At 37.7% G+C, this 17,963-nt stretch overlaps 1 protein-coding gene across 11 annotated transcripts in view; it reads right to left on the bottom strand.

Moving 5' to 3' along the window:
* Positions 1-1,928: 1,928 nt before the first annotated feature.
* Positions 1,929-17,963, bottom strand: part of LOC128862721 (uncharacterized) — a 219,712-nt gene continuing 203,677 nt past the window's right edge. For 9 of the 11 annotated variants that reach the window (XR_008454536.1, XR_008454543.1, XR_008454544.1 and 6 more), the window contains 2 exons: positions 11,997-12,123; positions 1,929-11,591 (listed from right to left, as the gene is read on the bottom strand). Coding sequence is in view for 1 of the 11 variants with exons in the window: in XM_054101437.1 (XP_053957412.1) it covers positions 11,589-11,591 (3 nt within the window). In the remaining 10 variants the exon portion in view is untranslated. The remainder of the gene's footprint in view (positions 11,592-11,996; positions 12,124-17,963) is intronic. The other 2 variants (XR_008454542.1, XM_054101437.1) reach the window with 1 other exon arrangement.

The raw sequence follows: 17,963 nt of genomic DNA, 5'->3' as shown, positions 1-17,963 counted from the left end.
AAGGTAACAAAAAACGAAAGGCCTAAGCAGGCGTAGCAGCTATGGGAGTAGTAGCAGCTATGGGAGTAGTAGCAGCTATGGGAGTAGTAGCAGCTATGGGAGTAGTAGCAGCTATGGGAGTAGTAGCAGCTATGGGAGTAGTAGCAGAGCAGCAGCAGCGACAATAGTAGCGCTAGGTGGAGCACACATGAATAATTTTACAAATTGCGCCTTGGCTGATTCCATGTTCTTTGCTTCTACTCCAACTACAGTGGGCACAGACATTTTTTTTTGCATTGACTTTTGAGATTTTTTTTTGGAGCAGCGTTTTGCATTTTCCCCATATTGCTCTATATATATGGAATAAAATATCCAATGTAGGAGAATAAATAAAAATTAGGCAGGATTGGATCGAGGGGAAAATCTTCACCAAAGTTTGCACCTCTGGCTTCACCTACGGTTCCAAGAGGGAATCGGGAGTCGGAGCAGGGGTTTTCTCTAAATCATCCAATTTATCTATCTCCTTTAAGCTGCCGAACACTGCTAGTGTTCTTCAAGCAGGGGAAAGCGGGAGCGAGGTAGATATTAACATTTTCTCCGGTAGTTAAGCCGCGATTAAGGCTCTAACGACGCCATGGTGCACAACGAAATAAGTAAACTCCTGTAAGGAGGATATCAAATCTCTTGGGTGTGCAGGTAACATTTCTCTGATCTTCGTTCCAAGACATAGGAACATAGAGGGAAATGAAATTGTTGATGAGCTTGCCAGGAAGGGGACTGAATTGGCCGCAGAGACCTCCTACCGGCCTGGCGCAATCCAATCAATCTCCTCCATTATATCAACAGCTCTGCGCGCCGTAGATATCTGCCTGTTGGAGGTCTCATAATGGTATCAAAACGGCGCTTCAGTGCAACTTGAGGAGTTCCAGCCCGGCACTTGCACCATTTCACCTACCTATACAATTTTGTAGTCTTAAAAATTTTAATTCAATAAAGTTTTCAGAGCCTACAAAATACCATTGATTTTTTACACTTTTTAAAAAAATTTCGATCGTTATTATGGAGAAAATACATCACACCCCCGCATAAAAACAAAATCATACAATTTACTCCACCAAATTTCAATGGGCTATAAAACTGCATATACCTACGAAATTTTTCTCAAAATTCTGACTGAAGACTTTGAAATTTTTTCGAATTTTTTTAAATTTGCACAAAGTTGCAAACGTTTTTTGTAAAAGAATTAACTATATTTTCATAAAAAAATATTTAAACTGAATAAGAACCAAATAAGTGGTCAAAACTTGCCAATAAGTTCTAGTGCTATAGTTATTTAACGCAGTTTAGTACTGCTGCTGTGCTAGTAATGCTGGCATCTCTGTAGCAATAAACGCGAGAGTAAACGCGGCACTTAAAGCTTTCTTCGCTCATTCGCTTCGCACTATGCAAATCTCGATTATTATCAAGCGCGCAAAAGATAAAAATATATAAAGCAGGATACAGATACTTAAAGCAGCAAACACCGTCCAAATACGGCCGGCCCCTTGCGACTGGATGGCGAATCAGATATAATGACGAGCTCGATGCTCGATTGATACATCATGCAAATTAGATAAGTTTCATTAGAAGACAAAGAATGAGATGGTTACGGCATATGTACAGAACGCGAAGAAGCAGAGCTGCCAGTATAGAATTCCAAACGCTGAATTGATGTGGTCGCTGCTGACCTGCACAAATTGCGAATCAGGAACTGGAAAGACGTAGTGGAGGATCGACCAAGGGGTCGAGCAAATGGTCTGCACAAGACTGTAATGCTGAAGATGATGATGATATAGTACTATCGCTGATCCGGGAAACTAACTCTTTAAAAAAAGAACTCGGGCTTAAAAACCGAAGTACGAAGTGTTATTGTATTGAATTTCTTGAAATAAAAAACAAAATAACCGTATGGAAATTTTATTTATTTTTTTCTTTATTAGAAAACAATTTGGTTTTTTATTTATTTAATATGTAATAATCATTTCTTTTTCATTGTTAAATTTTTTATGCACTTTTATATTTAATAATAATTTTGTTTACATTTTCGCATTGGTTGCAAGAAAATTTCATCGTCATCATAATCATAATCAAATTCATTATAATAATCATTCATCTTTATCAGTTGATTTAAAGTTAAATATATGTATGTATATATATTTGTTTCTTGTTTTTTTTTTTCATTTGTTTGCCATTAAAGTTCTGGTTTGTATCATAATTTTTATAAGTTTTGAGTTTTTTTGTTGGTTTTTTCGGGTTTTTTTCTTTTGGTTTCTTAATACATTTTCACAGTTTATTGTCGTTTCTCGACATTCAATCTAGCGTCGAGAGAGAAAAGGATAGATATAGTTAATATAGTGTAATTATAATTAATATTATGCAATTTAATATTTGTTTTTGTTTTTACTATCATTCTCTTGGTATGTGTGTATTTTGGTTTGTTGGTTTCAAACATTCTTTAATAATTAAATATTGTGTTGTTTTCAAAAATACCTCACCGTCTGGTTTGTATGTATAAGTAAATATGTAAGCATGTTATTTTTTTGTTGTTGCTGATTACTGATTGTGTGAATTTAGAAACTTAACTTCATCGAAAAGAAAATATTTAACATTTACATATGGATGCATGTGTGTGTATGTGTGTATGAGTGTATCTGTGCATGTATTTATCGAATTGCTAATTGAAATTCTGCATTTATTTAGCTGCTAAAGTTTGTTGTGGAGGAGAGAAGAGTTTTGAATATAAATTAAGTTTTACACCAACAATATGTATTACAGTAATAGCAGAGAACATTGATGCCGACGACAAAAAGCAGGCAGGAGAAATGTACAAGTTCTGCTGTTATTTTATTTTGCCACACATGCATTCTACATTTACAATGCAAACGCCATATTTAATTCTTTTGACTTTGCTCAGTTATGTTAACTCTCGTATGTTAAATTTCTCCCACTCGTGTTGGTATTACAAAAATTTCTTAGCCGCGTTTTGTTAGCATTTGACATTTAACATCAATGCTCTCTGGACTACAGTGGATTTGCTTGTGTCGGCGTGCGAGTATAAATTTTGGAATAAACGCACATATCATTTTACAACAACAACAAAATTAACGGGGCTCGATGTCATGTTCAAAGTACTGCTTCTATAAAATACTTATGCCTGCATATGGGTGAGTATGTATGTGTGCATATGTAATTGTAAGCAAATATGGGATAGGAAAAATGTATTTTATTACTTAATTGAAATTTTCTACTTTTATTTAATATTTTGTATAAGACTTTTTAGTTCTTCGCAAGTTTCAATGAGTTAATTTTCTTAACTGTAGTTGATTTCGTTTTGACGTGAAAATTCTACATGAAACTTGACCAACTGCATACATACAGCAAGTGTGTGTAGGTAGGTACGTAAATGGTTCCATACGTCATGACATATTATAATATAAAATAAAGTCTGCTGTTAAAATCTCTTCGTCAGTTTTTTTGTCACATTTCATTAGAAGCTTTTATAAATTTGTAACATTTGTGTGAAAACTTCTCAATGCTGTATAAGTATGTATGTAGAATTTACGTACGTATGTAAGTATGCATGTAAATTAAAGCGAGCTGTGCCTAGATTTTAACTTTTTCCGTTCATAAGTGATAAATATTGATTCTTTTTTGGATGTGTGCCACCAGTTTTAATACATTTCCACTGATTTCGTTAAAATATATACAGAGACATGCATATACATATATGAATATATGCTGTGATGTTTGTGATGGCGTATGCAACTCTGTATGCACTTTAAATACTTTGAATGCATGTATGTATGTGTGTGTATGTGTTTTGTATGACTTTAACTACGTATAAGAATATAGATGTGTGAAGCTAAGTTTCTATGCATGCATGTATGTATGTACGTATGTATGTATGTTTATCTAACTGAATCACTCAGTATGTAGGTGCTTCTTATATTTTCTCTTGCTTTTGTTTTTGTGGTAAGTAGGATGCTCTCAATGGATGGCTTATGTTTTGTGCTCACGAAAAATTCTGTTAAGTTTACAATTTCTCCTTCGAGTATGCAACGAATGGACGGAGAAATTCTGAAAATATTGTATGAACAAATGTATGTATGTAAGAATGCATGCACTTTGGTTTTTTATAGTCTTTTTTTTGTTTTTCGCTCTAGGTGAATCCGCATCTACGTAAGTTCACTACACTAGCCGTTTAACTGGTTGATTTGCAAAATTTTCAAAAGTCATTTCACTGCTCATTTGTGCGTTCGTTTTTTGTAGAAAACCTCTTTGATGAAAGTGATGAGTGTACGTGTTAAGAATTAGTGGCTATTTATTTTAAATAAAACCCATTTTCAAGTGTCAAACTAAATACAAAGTAAGTATCTGCCACCGGCAATAATCGGAATCATTAACACAGGAATCATCAATTGGATCAGCGATTATGTATGCAATTTACATAAAGGGCGATGGTCCAGTCTAGAACGCTGCAGAACTGCAATGAGTTTTGTGTTTCAAGCCCGAAGAGAAAACTGTTCAACTTTCCTTTAAAACTTGGCATAAAAGACGTTCGGTTGATGGTCGGTATTATTACAAGACACAGTCCACAACACGGAGCATGTGACCAGCATTGGAGTCACTGAGTACCCGATTTGCCTGCTTAGAGGAGGCAGATAGCAGATAGCAAAGAGCTTCTCTCTCCTGCCTTTGCTAGAGCAAGGCTACTAATAGTGGGTTTCGTTCCAGTTTCGTTCTGTCAAACTGGAGGATATTTTTAGACTTGCCAAATAATCTGCAAAATTATCACGAGACTAGCTATCTCTGTCCCTATTCTGTCCCATCTCTCTGCCACTTCTCTCCTTTCTTCCTTGACTATTATTCCTTTTACTTTCCACCGCTTCGAATGACCATTCTCTCGGTGCTTCTTGGCTCGCCTTTTTCGAATTTCAATTTCAAGTATCTGCTTATTAAATTAACGAAATCAGAATAAGAAAAGTCAAACTCCACCCAAATTGCATTTGCTGGCTAATACCTGCAACAGGAAAAAATAAAGCAAAGGGTACTCTTTCAAAGCTGCGAATCATGAAGCGACAATTAAACGAAATTTTCGGCCTCCAGCTTAACCCAAAGGGCATACATGCGCACATTTACAAATCTAAACTCTGATACTGCCTGTTGAACTCCTTGCATGTATTCTCTTCATTTCGGTCACTCAAGAAAAAGTAGGCAAAATTTAATTTATGCAGCGCAAATAACAAATAAGTTCATTTTGATACCTGTAGCTTCACCTCATTTGATTGCATAGCAGCTACACAAGCACAGATGCTCCCTGACCTTCAACTCGGCCCATATTGAGCATACAACTACCTTTTCACTGCATCAACCAATTTATAGCACTTAGCACTAACTACTTCGTCCTTATCTCTCAGCTATCTGTAGCGCTGATAGTTCATTTTGCGCAGGTGCATTAGCGCCCTGCCGTACTTTCGTTTGAACTCTCCACAGAAAGGCTTTCTTAAAGAGGAAGATCTTAATTGAGTACTCAGCTGTTCCTTAGTTGGTTAGCTATTCTCTGCGAACAAACCGAATCGATGATGATGTGGAAGTCTTGAAACCTTGCTTTTGGCTCTACCTTCGAGTTAAATATCTATCTGAAGCGAAATTGGTTGGCTATACCTACGTGTAATAACCACATTAATGATCATTAGACTGAGGTGGGCAGGTCACATATTACAGGCTAATACCGATTACCCACGCTCTCTTTGGAAAGCGCCACAGACATAGAAGAAGAGGCCGCCTGTCGCGCAGATGGATTGACGGTGTAGATGAAGTCGCAGGTTTTTTGGGATTTCAGTCATGGAGGACGCAGGTAAGAAATCGAGGCAATTGGGTAGTCCAGCCAACAATGATGATGATCATACGAGGGAAGCTATTTATATGTCTGACCTAACAATAGAAAAATTAACATTGGTGATTGAAAACGGCCTTTAATCATTAATTAATTCATTCAATAGTATATAAAAAAAGCTTTTACTGCATGAGAGTAGTGAGAGCAGTCTGACTGCTAAGTGATTAAGAAAATTGTAGGCAAGCCTGCCTATTGAACAAAGTTGAGAAATTTACGAAACTTATTTTTGAAGTAAGCGCTGTGTTATCCTAACAGTGAAGAGGCGCATTTGACTGAGGTGCATTTTAATATCGACGGAAATTCAACAAAAAAGTCTTTGCATATTTTTCGTTTATGTATATACAAGGTGGCGTGAAATCAATTATCCCAATTTTGGTTTTGAATAACTTTGTTTTGTTATTGGTTTTTAGTTTATTCCTTGATAATTAATATTTTTCGATGAACAATTTTTACTAAATCAAAAAAAATATTTTGAGTGACCTTTATTTAGATCTTTGCGCGTCCCATTGCTTGTTTGCTTGTATACTGCAGCTGTTTACTTCACAAATATCAAATATGATTGGCGTATGAGGGCTTTTGCAAAAATTATAAATTATTCGGTTGGGTGGATTAATTTTACGCCATCTTGTATTGCAAGTAAATAAGAAAAAAAATTGTAAAAACTTGAAAACGTCCGAGGATATTTACAAAAATTATACATCTTTCGATAGGGTGATTAATTTTGCGCCACCTTAAATGAGAAAAAAATTATGTTGCTACTTAAAAACGTGCGACGCAATTTGCAAAATTTATAAATTATCCCATAGAGTGATTAGTTTTGCGCCACCTTGTATTATAAGGGAATACAAAAAAAATTATGTTAAAACTTACAAATGTCCGACACAATTTGCAAAAATTATAAATATTCCTACATAGTGATTAATTTTGCGCCACCTTGTATTATAAAAAATTATCAAAACTGAAAAACGTACCAGGATATTTGCAAAAAAACTATACATTTTCCAATAGCGTGATTAATTTTGCGCCACCTTGTATTAGAAGTAAATGAGATAAAGACTAATTGTTAAAATTAAAAAAAAACGTACGACACTATTTGCAGATATTATAAATCTTCCTATAGAGTGATTAATTTTGCGCCAGAATTGTTAATACTAAAAATATTTATTATGTAAAAATAATGAAAGAATATTTCGTATAGCAGAATAAATCTCAAGTGAAGCCGAAAATGTTTTCAAAATTATTTACTGTGCAACTTTTAAGTGTTGCAAGCATTCCATGAATTTTATCTGTTGTGTGCACATACTTACATGTGTAAATATTATATGTATGGAAATAAATGGTTTTGGGCTTCTCAATTTGCTATGTCAAATATAAAGGTTTTTTGCGAAGGCTATAAAAATCATGTATGTTTATATCGTCCCCTTAGTATTAAAATAGCCTATACATTTTTTGATGTTTTGAGAAAATGAATTTCAAACTTTTTGTCGAAAGTAGCTCTCACTCAAATCTCGTTATGTCTGTAAGTATTTATTATTTTTTGACTGACGTTTTGACCCACTTTGTGGAACTAGAATTTGACCAAATTTTGACCACATATAAAATCGACGATGGAGAATCCAAAAATTCAATAAAAAAAATAATAGCCTATGAGCACATAGGCTATTGTTATACTAAGGGGACGATATGTGTTGATATATGTACATTTGTAAATGTATGAGTGTGCACATTTTACGTAACTTGCGAAAGAATTTAATCAGCTAAGGTTAGAAGTTGTTTTCTCTCTTTCTATCGAAGTAAAATAACTTTTTCTGCATAACGAAAAGTGTTGATTTTGCAATTTGATTTGGTTTATGATGCAATATTTATTTATTTTTTGTTTTCACTTCGTTTTATAGTTTCAAGCAGGTATCGTTTTTACAGCTCATTCTATTATAAGGTACTTTGAATTTTTTAATAATTATTTTTTATTGTTTTTGTTTTTATTAATGAATCTGTATTATAAATTTTATTTTACAAAACACAAATAAAGAAACTATTATGTAGCTTTTGTGTAATTGTGTGTGTATATGTTTTTATGTTTTTTTTTTTTGGTTTTTTTTACATGTCTATTGTATGTACACTGATTTATTATTTGAAGAAACTTAAAAATTCTAATTTAAAACTAATATTATCGGGGAAATATAAAGTAAAGTATATAAAAACTGACAAAATAAATATAACAAAATGTAACTCACTAATCATTAATGACAGTTACCGCAAAGTTAAAAGATTCTCACAAGCATTTTCTTTCAGTAAAAGAAGAACAAAGAATTTGTTCCAATTTATTCGAGGCTTATAGTTGTTCTTTTAAGTTTTTGGAAAAGTGTGACACAGATGCTAATAAATATTTTCTTAAATATTAACGGGTTATATACATACACATAAGTACAGTGCGTGAAAAAGTTATAGCGCCTCAACATAGTGACCAGTTTTGACTATTTTTCATTTGTTAGATAGGTAGGGGAAATGGTTGAAGTACCTCTTTGGCACTCCTCAAGTAGCGATAAAGCGACGTTTGGATGGCGTTATGAGACCTCCCACTTTCAGCTCTTTCACGTCCAAATTATAGAAAAAATAAAAATCCAACAAAGTTTCAGCTAAATTTCAAGCATTTTAATTTTTAATTAGAATTTATAGGAAAATATTTGGTATGCAGTTTTATAGCTAAAGTAATTTTAGTATAATAAAATGCAAGTTGGAAGTTGCTAACAAATATTGTTAGGTTATGGTGGTAGTCGGTCCGTATAACCAGCTCACTTGGACCTTACAGGCGAAGCGCCATGCTATGTTGTTTAAATGCTTCTTAAAACAAGTTAAATTATCAAATGAAAATTACTTATTAGTATCCTCTTGTATATAGTAAGCGCACTTCTACACAATGTCGAAGAATCGTGAATAAAAAATGAAAAAATAAAAATAAAATGAAGTCTAAATTGGGCGAGTGTTCGAATAGGAGTGAAATACGCGGTCGGATTTCTGCTGCTGAATCCCCGATGACGAGGTAACCGAAGTTACTCTCCTAATTTTGCTTGGGATGGCAAACCTAGTAATCTATCATTCGTGAGAAAAAGGGGTTACCTTCTTGAAAAGATCTAAGTGGTTTAAGTAACTTAGTTAGGGGATGGAAATCAAAATGAACCTTAGTGTCACCGAGTGTCTTGCCCTAGACAAGCAACGTGGCTAACCTAACCTAACCATACTAAAAACATCTCGCTGCACTCCTAGACGGAGCATTGACGAAAAAAGGCTATGAGTCTAATTTTGTTCCAGGTGATGGGGGAAGAGCTCTCATCGAAGGATTGTGCATATCCAAGTTTGAGGTGGGCATCCTCTGCGCCGGCAATCCAGTTCCACTTTCGTCTTTTGATTTCAAGATTGATTAGGCTGCTATTAGCAATCGAAAGTTGGTCAGCATTGGAGACTGTTCTTGGCGGCATATAATCTTTAGGTATTTGTTGATAAACTATTAATCGACAGTAAGTCGCAAAGGCCTGAAAGCCGACTTTGAAGTTAGAAGTCCCTACTGCGCGCTTCTTTTCCACGCCTAGACTATTTCACGCATGCAAATGTGTGTATGTCTTATGCGTATTATATTAACCCATGAGATTTCTTTTCAAAAAAGTGGGTCTACTATTAACTGATCTACAATATAGCGCTGTTCGTTGTCACTTTTACAAAATGTTTTGTTTCTTTGTTATAATTCAAAATTCATAACAAAAAAAAGAAGTAGAACTTAAGATGAACCTTAGGCGTCTTCAATTCGCCACTTCTCTGTTCGCTATCTCTGGGCTCTGCTCACTTGACGAAACATTTGCATGTGAAAACAGCAACAAAGAGCAAGATTCTACTATTTTCATTGCTGCCATTGGCAGCCGGCCAACGCCATTTTAAGAGAGTTTCATAAGACCGCATCATGCTGGAAGAGTTTTGTTGCTTTACGCGAATTGAGAAATCTCTTTTAGCGTTACCCGTCGTGTTCACATGCCTTGCATTTGTTAGTTTTTAGTCGAAAGTCAAGAACAATATAGAGAAGAGCGAGAATACAAACGGTGTTTATGGAGCGCGAGCAGTACAAGTAACGAGTTAACGTTTCTCTGTTTGAATGCGAGCTAACTAATACTCATAAATTGCTTCCAAATAAATGTAAATTTTAGTAGCTCTTTTCCAGTGTTGTTTATTTATGTCAGTTGCTTCAACATCATTTTTTTAATAATGCTAACTCGATTTGAAGAGACCTGATAATGACTCATGCGGCTTCTTTGCAATCAAGTGGGTCTACTATTAACTGATTTGCTGCGGGTGTTTTCATGAATACGAAATGCAATTCAACGCTGTTCGATGCCACTTTTCCAAAGAGTTGTTTTTTTTTCTTTTTTTTTAATTTAAATTAGAATTTGAATTAGAATAAAAAAAAAAGAACTGGAACTGAAAGTAAACTGGGTTCTCCAGTGCAAGAAACTGTGCTGCAATTTTAGCTTTGCGGTTTTACAATCCATTATCAGCTTTTAGTAATAATAAGCATAATAATAATAATATATTGGAAAATTTGATTTACTTTCTTATGTTTGTCTCTGTCAGTGTGTGTGTGATTATGTGTTAGTTCATAAACATAATCGCTTGAATAATATTTACAAATATTTATTTTCTGCTTTCTCGTTTTTTCATATCAATATATTATTCAGCACAATTTTTTGTTGTTTTTTCTTTGGTTTTTTGATAGAAATATGTGTCGATCGAGTTTTTGATAATTATTTATCATAAAATTCACATTCGTTTATCTTTTTGTTTTTACTTAAACTCAATCAAGTTAAGGTTGTTTCTTCTTGCTTTTTGTTTTTAATTTGCTTTTTTTATATATTATATATTTTTTCATTTGCATATTTTCTAACGATAGTTTTACATATTCATTCACTTATGATTACAAGAATATTACGTAATAAATAATGCCGTCAAAACCTCACGTCCTTTCGTTTTTTTGTTTTAATATTTTTTTCATAATAAATCCTTTTTACGCATCTCCTTTGCTCTATATATGTATGTGTGTATGTATTATTTTACAATTTTGTAGTATTAAATGCATCTTTTATCTGTCATCATCTGAATCATCATCAACATCCAAATCGTCATTGTCGGCATTACACCTCGATCACTATGATACATATCTATCAATCACCAAAATCGTAGCTATCATCTTTCTCTTTTTCGTTCTCTTCATCTTCAACTTCATCTTCATCTACATAGTCATAATCATTATCTCATATTTAGCTAAAAAAAACATAATTTAAAAATATTCTAAATATATTTATATGCATTTTTTTGTTTTTGTTTTGTCTTGTTTGTGTGCTTTCTACTTCGTTTAAATTCAAAAAGTTTCCGTTGAGCTGCTCTCGATCGACGCCAAAGCCATCGGCACTTTCGTGCGCCCACTCTGCGCCCACGCACACGCCCACTTTTTATAACTTGAGCCGCCCGATAATTCGGCTAAGCGCTCTGCGTCATCGTTCGTGCGGCATGCGACTCTTTTTGTTTATTTTTTCTCCTTTCTCTGCTCTCTCTCTCGTATGTTTTTTCCATGCTCAGCTATGCAAGCGACTTAACATCGCGGCGCTGCAGTGGAAGCAGCTCTATGCAGAGGTTACTGTAAGCATATAAAGGTAATCAGTTTACCTGCACGATAGTAAAGTAAATCTGAATGCTTATGAGACGGATAATGAGCAAAAATTAGTGGCAAACGTGAAGAGAATATGTACATTCGAGGATATATTTTTTGTTTTGGTGTGATTGTAAAATTCTTGAGGGGGGGATACGAAAACTTGCAGGTCAAATGGCTATCAATTTTTGTTTTTTTTTTAGTTATATGTAAAAACTTAAAAAGATTTGTAAAAATGTGTGTTTTTAAATGAAAAAAAAAAGTTTGTTTGTGTTATACCCAATACCAGTAAAGTATCAGCAGAATTGCTTTTCAAAGCAAAATGGCGTTAACTAGCTCAGCTTATAAACTGTCTAAAAGCGCTGCATTGTTTTTTTAATCCTCCGCACTTACTAAGTGTTCGCCAAGATGTCTGTGTGCTTATATGGGCTTTGTGGTAGCCACTCACTCAGTTCACCTGCATCTCTTCGCCTTCCTCTTCTAGTATGACCGATTCACCGGGCCAAACAATAGGGCGTCCCTAGGTTTTTAAATTTTTAAATTGTCAAATTTTATAGTAAATCTTTTAGTGCTTTTTTAAGGAGATGTTTAATTTTTTTTTTTCAATTTTCAAAGCTAGCTCTAGACGTAAACTTATTGCTGCTAATGATGATAGAATTACTTAATTAGCTTTTCTATTTCGCTAAACATTTTTCTTCGCCGGAATATACTAACTCAGACTAGGTGCGAGTAAGCCGAATGTTTAATTTACATATTTTTAGGATGAATTCATTAGCCTAGAGGATATTTACATACTTAAATACAATGTGCTTTCTAAAGAAAATATGATTTTTTTATGTGTGGCTCTTCTGACTTCATTTATTGGCAATTACTAGGTTGTTCAATTAGTTTTGCGGTTCGATAAAAGAGGGTGTTGTCACCAGCCTTTTTTATGTTGATACACTCTTTTTATGAAAGTATGTGAGGTTTCATTTCAACCTGTCAATTCGTTCTTTGTTTACAAGCCATTCAGGACCGACGTGTCACAGTATTTTCTACAATGGAAAAAATCAAGTATTGGGAAGTGATTGAATTTTTATTTTTGGAAGGTTTAAAAGCAAAGGAAATTTCTGAAGGTGTATAAGAACTCTGCGCCATCAATTAGTACAGTAGAAAGATGTGTTGTTGAATTTAAACGTGGTCGTACAAGCCTTGAAGACGATCCACGTCAAGGATGTCCAAAAACCGCACAAGCATCAAAAATCGTATTAAAAATACATAATATCGTATTGGAAAATCGTCGAGTGACTGAAAGAGATTTAGAAGAAGCCCTAGGCATCTCATTGAACAGCGTGAGCAATATTTTGACTGAAGTATTGAAAGAACCCTTGGGGGAACCTGTTATCCCTATAGGGTGCGTCCCCAGGTGGTGGATAGGGGAACGCCTCCCAGATATGGAAGGTAGGAGAGTAGGTCTCCCGCGAACCACACAGGTCGAAGACGTAAACTTCGTTAAAAAACTCCCTCAACCCAAGGTGTGATGCGACCCGTGCCTATTGGGTGGGTTTGGCAGCCGGGGGACTAAATAAGGCTGTCTTCGTACGGAGCCCTCCTGATATCAGGCCGCCTCAGGTTGTAACGGTGGCCTTGCCATGGTATGGGGCGCTGCCATGGTCGACCGGATATTTCCCCTTTATCCTCTTTGGTCACCGCGCATGGCGACATGCGCAGCTCCCTTGGCGGGGCAGGTGACCGTACGAACCAGATGTAATGAAACCGCAAAAACTTAAAAATTCGGATGACGGGAAAACAAACACGGAACAAACGGACAAAATGACGGGAAAACATACCAACGCATCGACAGCACGGACTGATAAAAAACCAAACACGCGGACAGAACTACAGGACAAGCAAACAGACAGACAGGAGGAAGCGACGGACACACTTAAAAAACAGTCAGATAATTGGACAAGACGTACAAGCAAAGACGAACTGAGGATGACGGGGTCACCCTCAGAGGATGAGCTCTTGGCCTCCAGCCAAGAAACAGTTGAGGGCAAAGCTGTGGGCTACAGTACGCCAACAACTATAAATCAACCAACAACATCCGCTCAAGCCATGGGGCAAAAGCGTGGTAATAAAGGTCCCTCGAGGTATAAACTTTACCAGAGGTCTCTCGCTATCCTTGGCAGGATTCGGAAAAACGAGACCGAAGGTAAAGTGCATCCCAAAGATGAGACCGACAAGGCAAGATGTCAAAAGGTGGTTGATGAATACTTGGCATTCCAAGCCGCCAACAGGACAGATACCAAAAAACGAAACCGCTCGCATGACGAAACTGGGAAGGTAACAAAGAAGCACAAGATATCGGATCAGGGTGCAGTTGCCTCCAAACCTATCAAGCAATTTAGTGAGGTGGCACGGGACCATCTCCAAATGGCATTGGTAGACGAAACCTCTAACCGCGGGAAACCAGTGCTTGACAAATGGTCAGAGATTGAGGCACGGTTGTCTCGCATAGTCGTTGACCATGTCATGGCGAACCCGGAGGGCCAAACACCAGGTTTCGACTCGGTGGAGGTAGTCCGCGGTTACCCAGTCATTAAATGCGATGACCAATTCTCATTGCATTTCTTGACTAACGTGATTGGTAAAATCCAGAACAGCTAGGAAGGCTTGAAACTCAAGCTAATTCCGGCTAGCGAGATTCCACGAAGGCCGAGGGCTCGCATCTGGGTACCAAACATGGAGTTTGATGCCAATCAACTAATCCCCTACCTTCAGGCGCATAATCGCTCGGTGCCGATGACCGATTGGTCGATCATCAAAGCGGAGGCTCCGCAAAGGCACAGCAGGTCATTCCTCCTTCTAATTACAGAAGAGAGTCTGGAACCACTGGAGAAAGTGGGAAACAAACTTCAGTTTGGGATTCGGAAGACCCAGCTGAAGATATTCCGTTCTGCAAACCCGGAAGAGGAGCAGGATGAGGTCGATGGTGCCAACGAACTGCTGACTGGCATGCGGCTAGATGACACCGAGTCCGAAAAAGGAAACCAATAAACATGGGTTTAAAGGTTGTCCAAATTAATCTGCAGCACTCACGGTGTGCAACGGACAACCTAACCGTTCTCCTGGCGGAGGAGGACGTGGACATCGCACTAATTCAGGAACCGAGGTGAAAGGGTTCACTGGGCAAACCTACAATATCTACTATAAACGGATAGAAGGTAATCCCAGAACATGTATTGTAGCTAAAAAACATTTAAACACATTTTTAATTCCATTATATAGTTCACAGGATGTGACGGCTGTTGAGGTGGAAGCCACTGACGGAGTCAGAATAACGCTTGCCTCTATATACATGGCACACGAAAGACCAGCACCGCCTGAGCAGGCTCGTAAACTTGTGCAGGAAAACCCGAACAAAACCCTGCTTCTCGGATGCGATGCCAATGCAAGGCATGCCCTATGGGGAAGCTTCGAAACAAACGACCGAGGTGAGTCTCTTTATGATTTCATAATTAACACTAACTTGTCGGTATGTAACAGGGGTAACACTCCCACTTTCACCTTTCCAACTACGGAGTACTTCAGGGGATGGGAGGAAGTGATCGATGTTACCCTAATGCCTGAAAACAGCTCAGTAAGGTTAGACAATTCTGATAAAAGGTCTTTTTCGGATCGCAGCTGGATCCTGTACGATCTGGATCTTAATGTCGATCCGCCCTTACCGTATAGAAATCCACTAAGAACCAACTGGAAAAGGTTCAGAAACATAGTCAATAAAAGGATAGAAGAGATTCCCATCCACAAAATCATTCTCACCGAAAACCTTGAGAGTAGGGTCACAACACTGGAGAAGGCATTTAGTAGGGCCTACAAAACGTCCTGCCCCATAAAATTTAGCAAAAAATCCCATCCCCCTTGGTGGAGCAGTGAGCTCTCAAAACTAAGGGAAAAATCTAGATCAACGTTTAACCTCAGCTACTCGACAGGAAATTGGCAATTGTACAAAGAGAGTCGGAGACAGTACAAGAAGGCAATTAGGGCCGCCAAGAAAGAGAGCTGGAGCGAGTTTTGTTCGTCAATCGAATCCACCAGGGATTCTGCCAGGCTTAGCCGTGTTCTGTCCAAAGATCATTCAATGGCTTCTTGAGTCAAGAAGCCTGATGGTACTTGGACAGCTACGACAGAGGAATCGCTAGAACTTTTGCTAAACACGCATTTCCCGGGGTGCAGCGTCCACGAAAGTGGGAGGGGAAGTATCAGGCGGAGCCAATATAATCCACAGCACCTCGCAAAAGAAATAATTACAAAGGAGAAAGTTGCATGGGCAATTAAATCTTTTTCACCTTTTAAATCTCCGGGGCCAGATGGGATCATCCCGAAGATGTTACAGGAAACCTTGGACTGTATCCTACCATGGCTAGAGGAAATTTTTAAAGTGTGTTTAAACCTAGGTCATATTCCAGATAGTTGGAAACTAGTCAAGGTCGTCTTCATTCCAAAAATAGGCAGGAGGGGACATGAATCAGCGAAGGACTATAGGCCAATCAGTCTTTCGTCTTTCCTGTTAAAAACCTTTGAAAGACTTTTGGATATATATCTTAGAAGCTCTTTGGAGAGTTCTGGTATATCTACTGCACAACATGCGTACCTTAAAGGCAAATCTACGGAGACAGCGCTTCACGAGGTAATCCGAACAATAGAGGGCTCTCTAGAGAACAAACATTATACCATGGCGGCATTCTTGGATATAGAAGGCGCCTTTAACAATGTTAGTACAGATGCGATCCAACGGGCGTTGATAGACTTAGAGGTGGACAATTGCATCAGTAATTGGATCATCTCTATGCTAGAAACCAGGATCATCAAAGCTAATATGGGTAATATCAGTATAAACAAGAAGGTCCACAGAGGCACCCCACAGGGGGGAGTATTGTCTCCACTTCTCTGGTTATGTGTTATAAGCAAAGTCTTAACAAAACTTAATAGAGGTGGGGTAAAAGCGGTGGCGTACGCTGATGATGTGGTGCTAATGGCGTCAGGACTGTGTCCTAATACGATCAGTGGGATCATCCAAAGGGCATTAGGCGAGCTTAACTCTTGGGCCACAGGCTGTGGCCTAGGTTTAAGCCCACGTAAAACAGAGCTTATGCTTTTCACCACCAGATATAAGGTACCAACTTTTACCCTACCAAATATTAACGGACAAACTCTGTCACTATGACCCAGCGCAAAGTACTTAGGGGTAATTCTGGACTCCAAACTAAGCTGGAAATTAAATGTTGAAGAACGGGTAAGGAAGGCAGAAATTGCTTTATATGCCTGTAAACGTATGCTTGGAAGAAGATAGGGTCTTCAACCTAAGCATACACTATGGCTGTATAAGACGGTTATGCGACCTATTCTATCGTATGGTTCAGTAGTTTGGTGGAAGGCTCTAGGGAGAGAGTACAATACCAAACTACTCGGCAGAATACAAAGATCAGCATGTGCAATAACGGTCGGTGCAATCAGATCATGTCCTAGAGAGGCTCTCAATGCACTGACACACGTTATTCCAATAGACCTACATATTAAGAAGACGGCAACCATGAGTGCATTTAGGTTAAACGAAGCGGGCCGCTGGAGAGAAAAAACTTATGGTCATGCCAGTCTATTATTGCGACAAACTCAGTTAATCTCGGTGAGAACTGACTACATCGTCCCGACGGTAACTTTCAATAGGAATTTTGCCACTCTCTTTCCAACTAAGGAAGAATGGAATAAGGGATTCTCTCTAAACAACTTCGACACTACAGTCTATACGGATGGAAGTAAAATGGGCTGCGGTGTTGGAGCTGGAATATATTCTCACAGACTTAAAATTGAGAAATCTGTGCGTCTCCCTAATACCAGCAGTGTCTTCCAGGCGGAAGTATTGGCAATTGGGGAAGCCTGTAGGTTACTAATCGCAGATTTCTCTTTTAAGGGTAATATCGCTATTCTCTCGGATAGCCAAGCTGCAATCCAGGCACTGGGTTCGGCCACAACAACCTCCAAAGTGGTGGAACAAAGTAGGAATAGCCTCACCATCTTGAGTGAAAACCATAAAGTTACCTTAATCTGGGTCCCGGGACATCGGAACATTGAAGGCAACGAAAAAGCAGATGAACTGGCAAGAGGGGGATCTGCCATGCATAACGCTCTTGCAGAATCGGTACTCACACCATTAGGTGCAGTCAAGAGCACAATTTCCCTAAAATACCTCCGAATCGCAGACTGTAGGTGGAAAGTCCAGACGAAATGCAAAATTAGCAGAACGTTAAGGCCCACCTACAATCTCAAGCAATCGTCGGCATTAATAAGAATGAAACGACGGGACGCCTGGAGACTAAC

Source organism: Anastrepha ludens, chromosome 2 (genome assembly GCF_028408465.1).
Source record: "Anastrepha ludens isolate Willacy chromosome 2, idAnaLude1.1, whole genome shotgun sequence".
Classification (NCBI taxonomy): Eukaryota; Metazoa; Arthropoda; class Insecta; order Diptera; family Tephritidae; genus Anastrepha; species Anastrepha ludens.
This window is presented reverse-complemented; position numbering and strand designations above follow the sequence as displayed.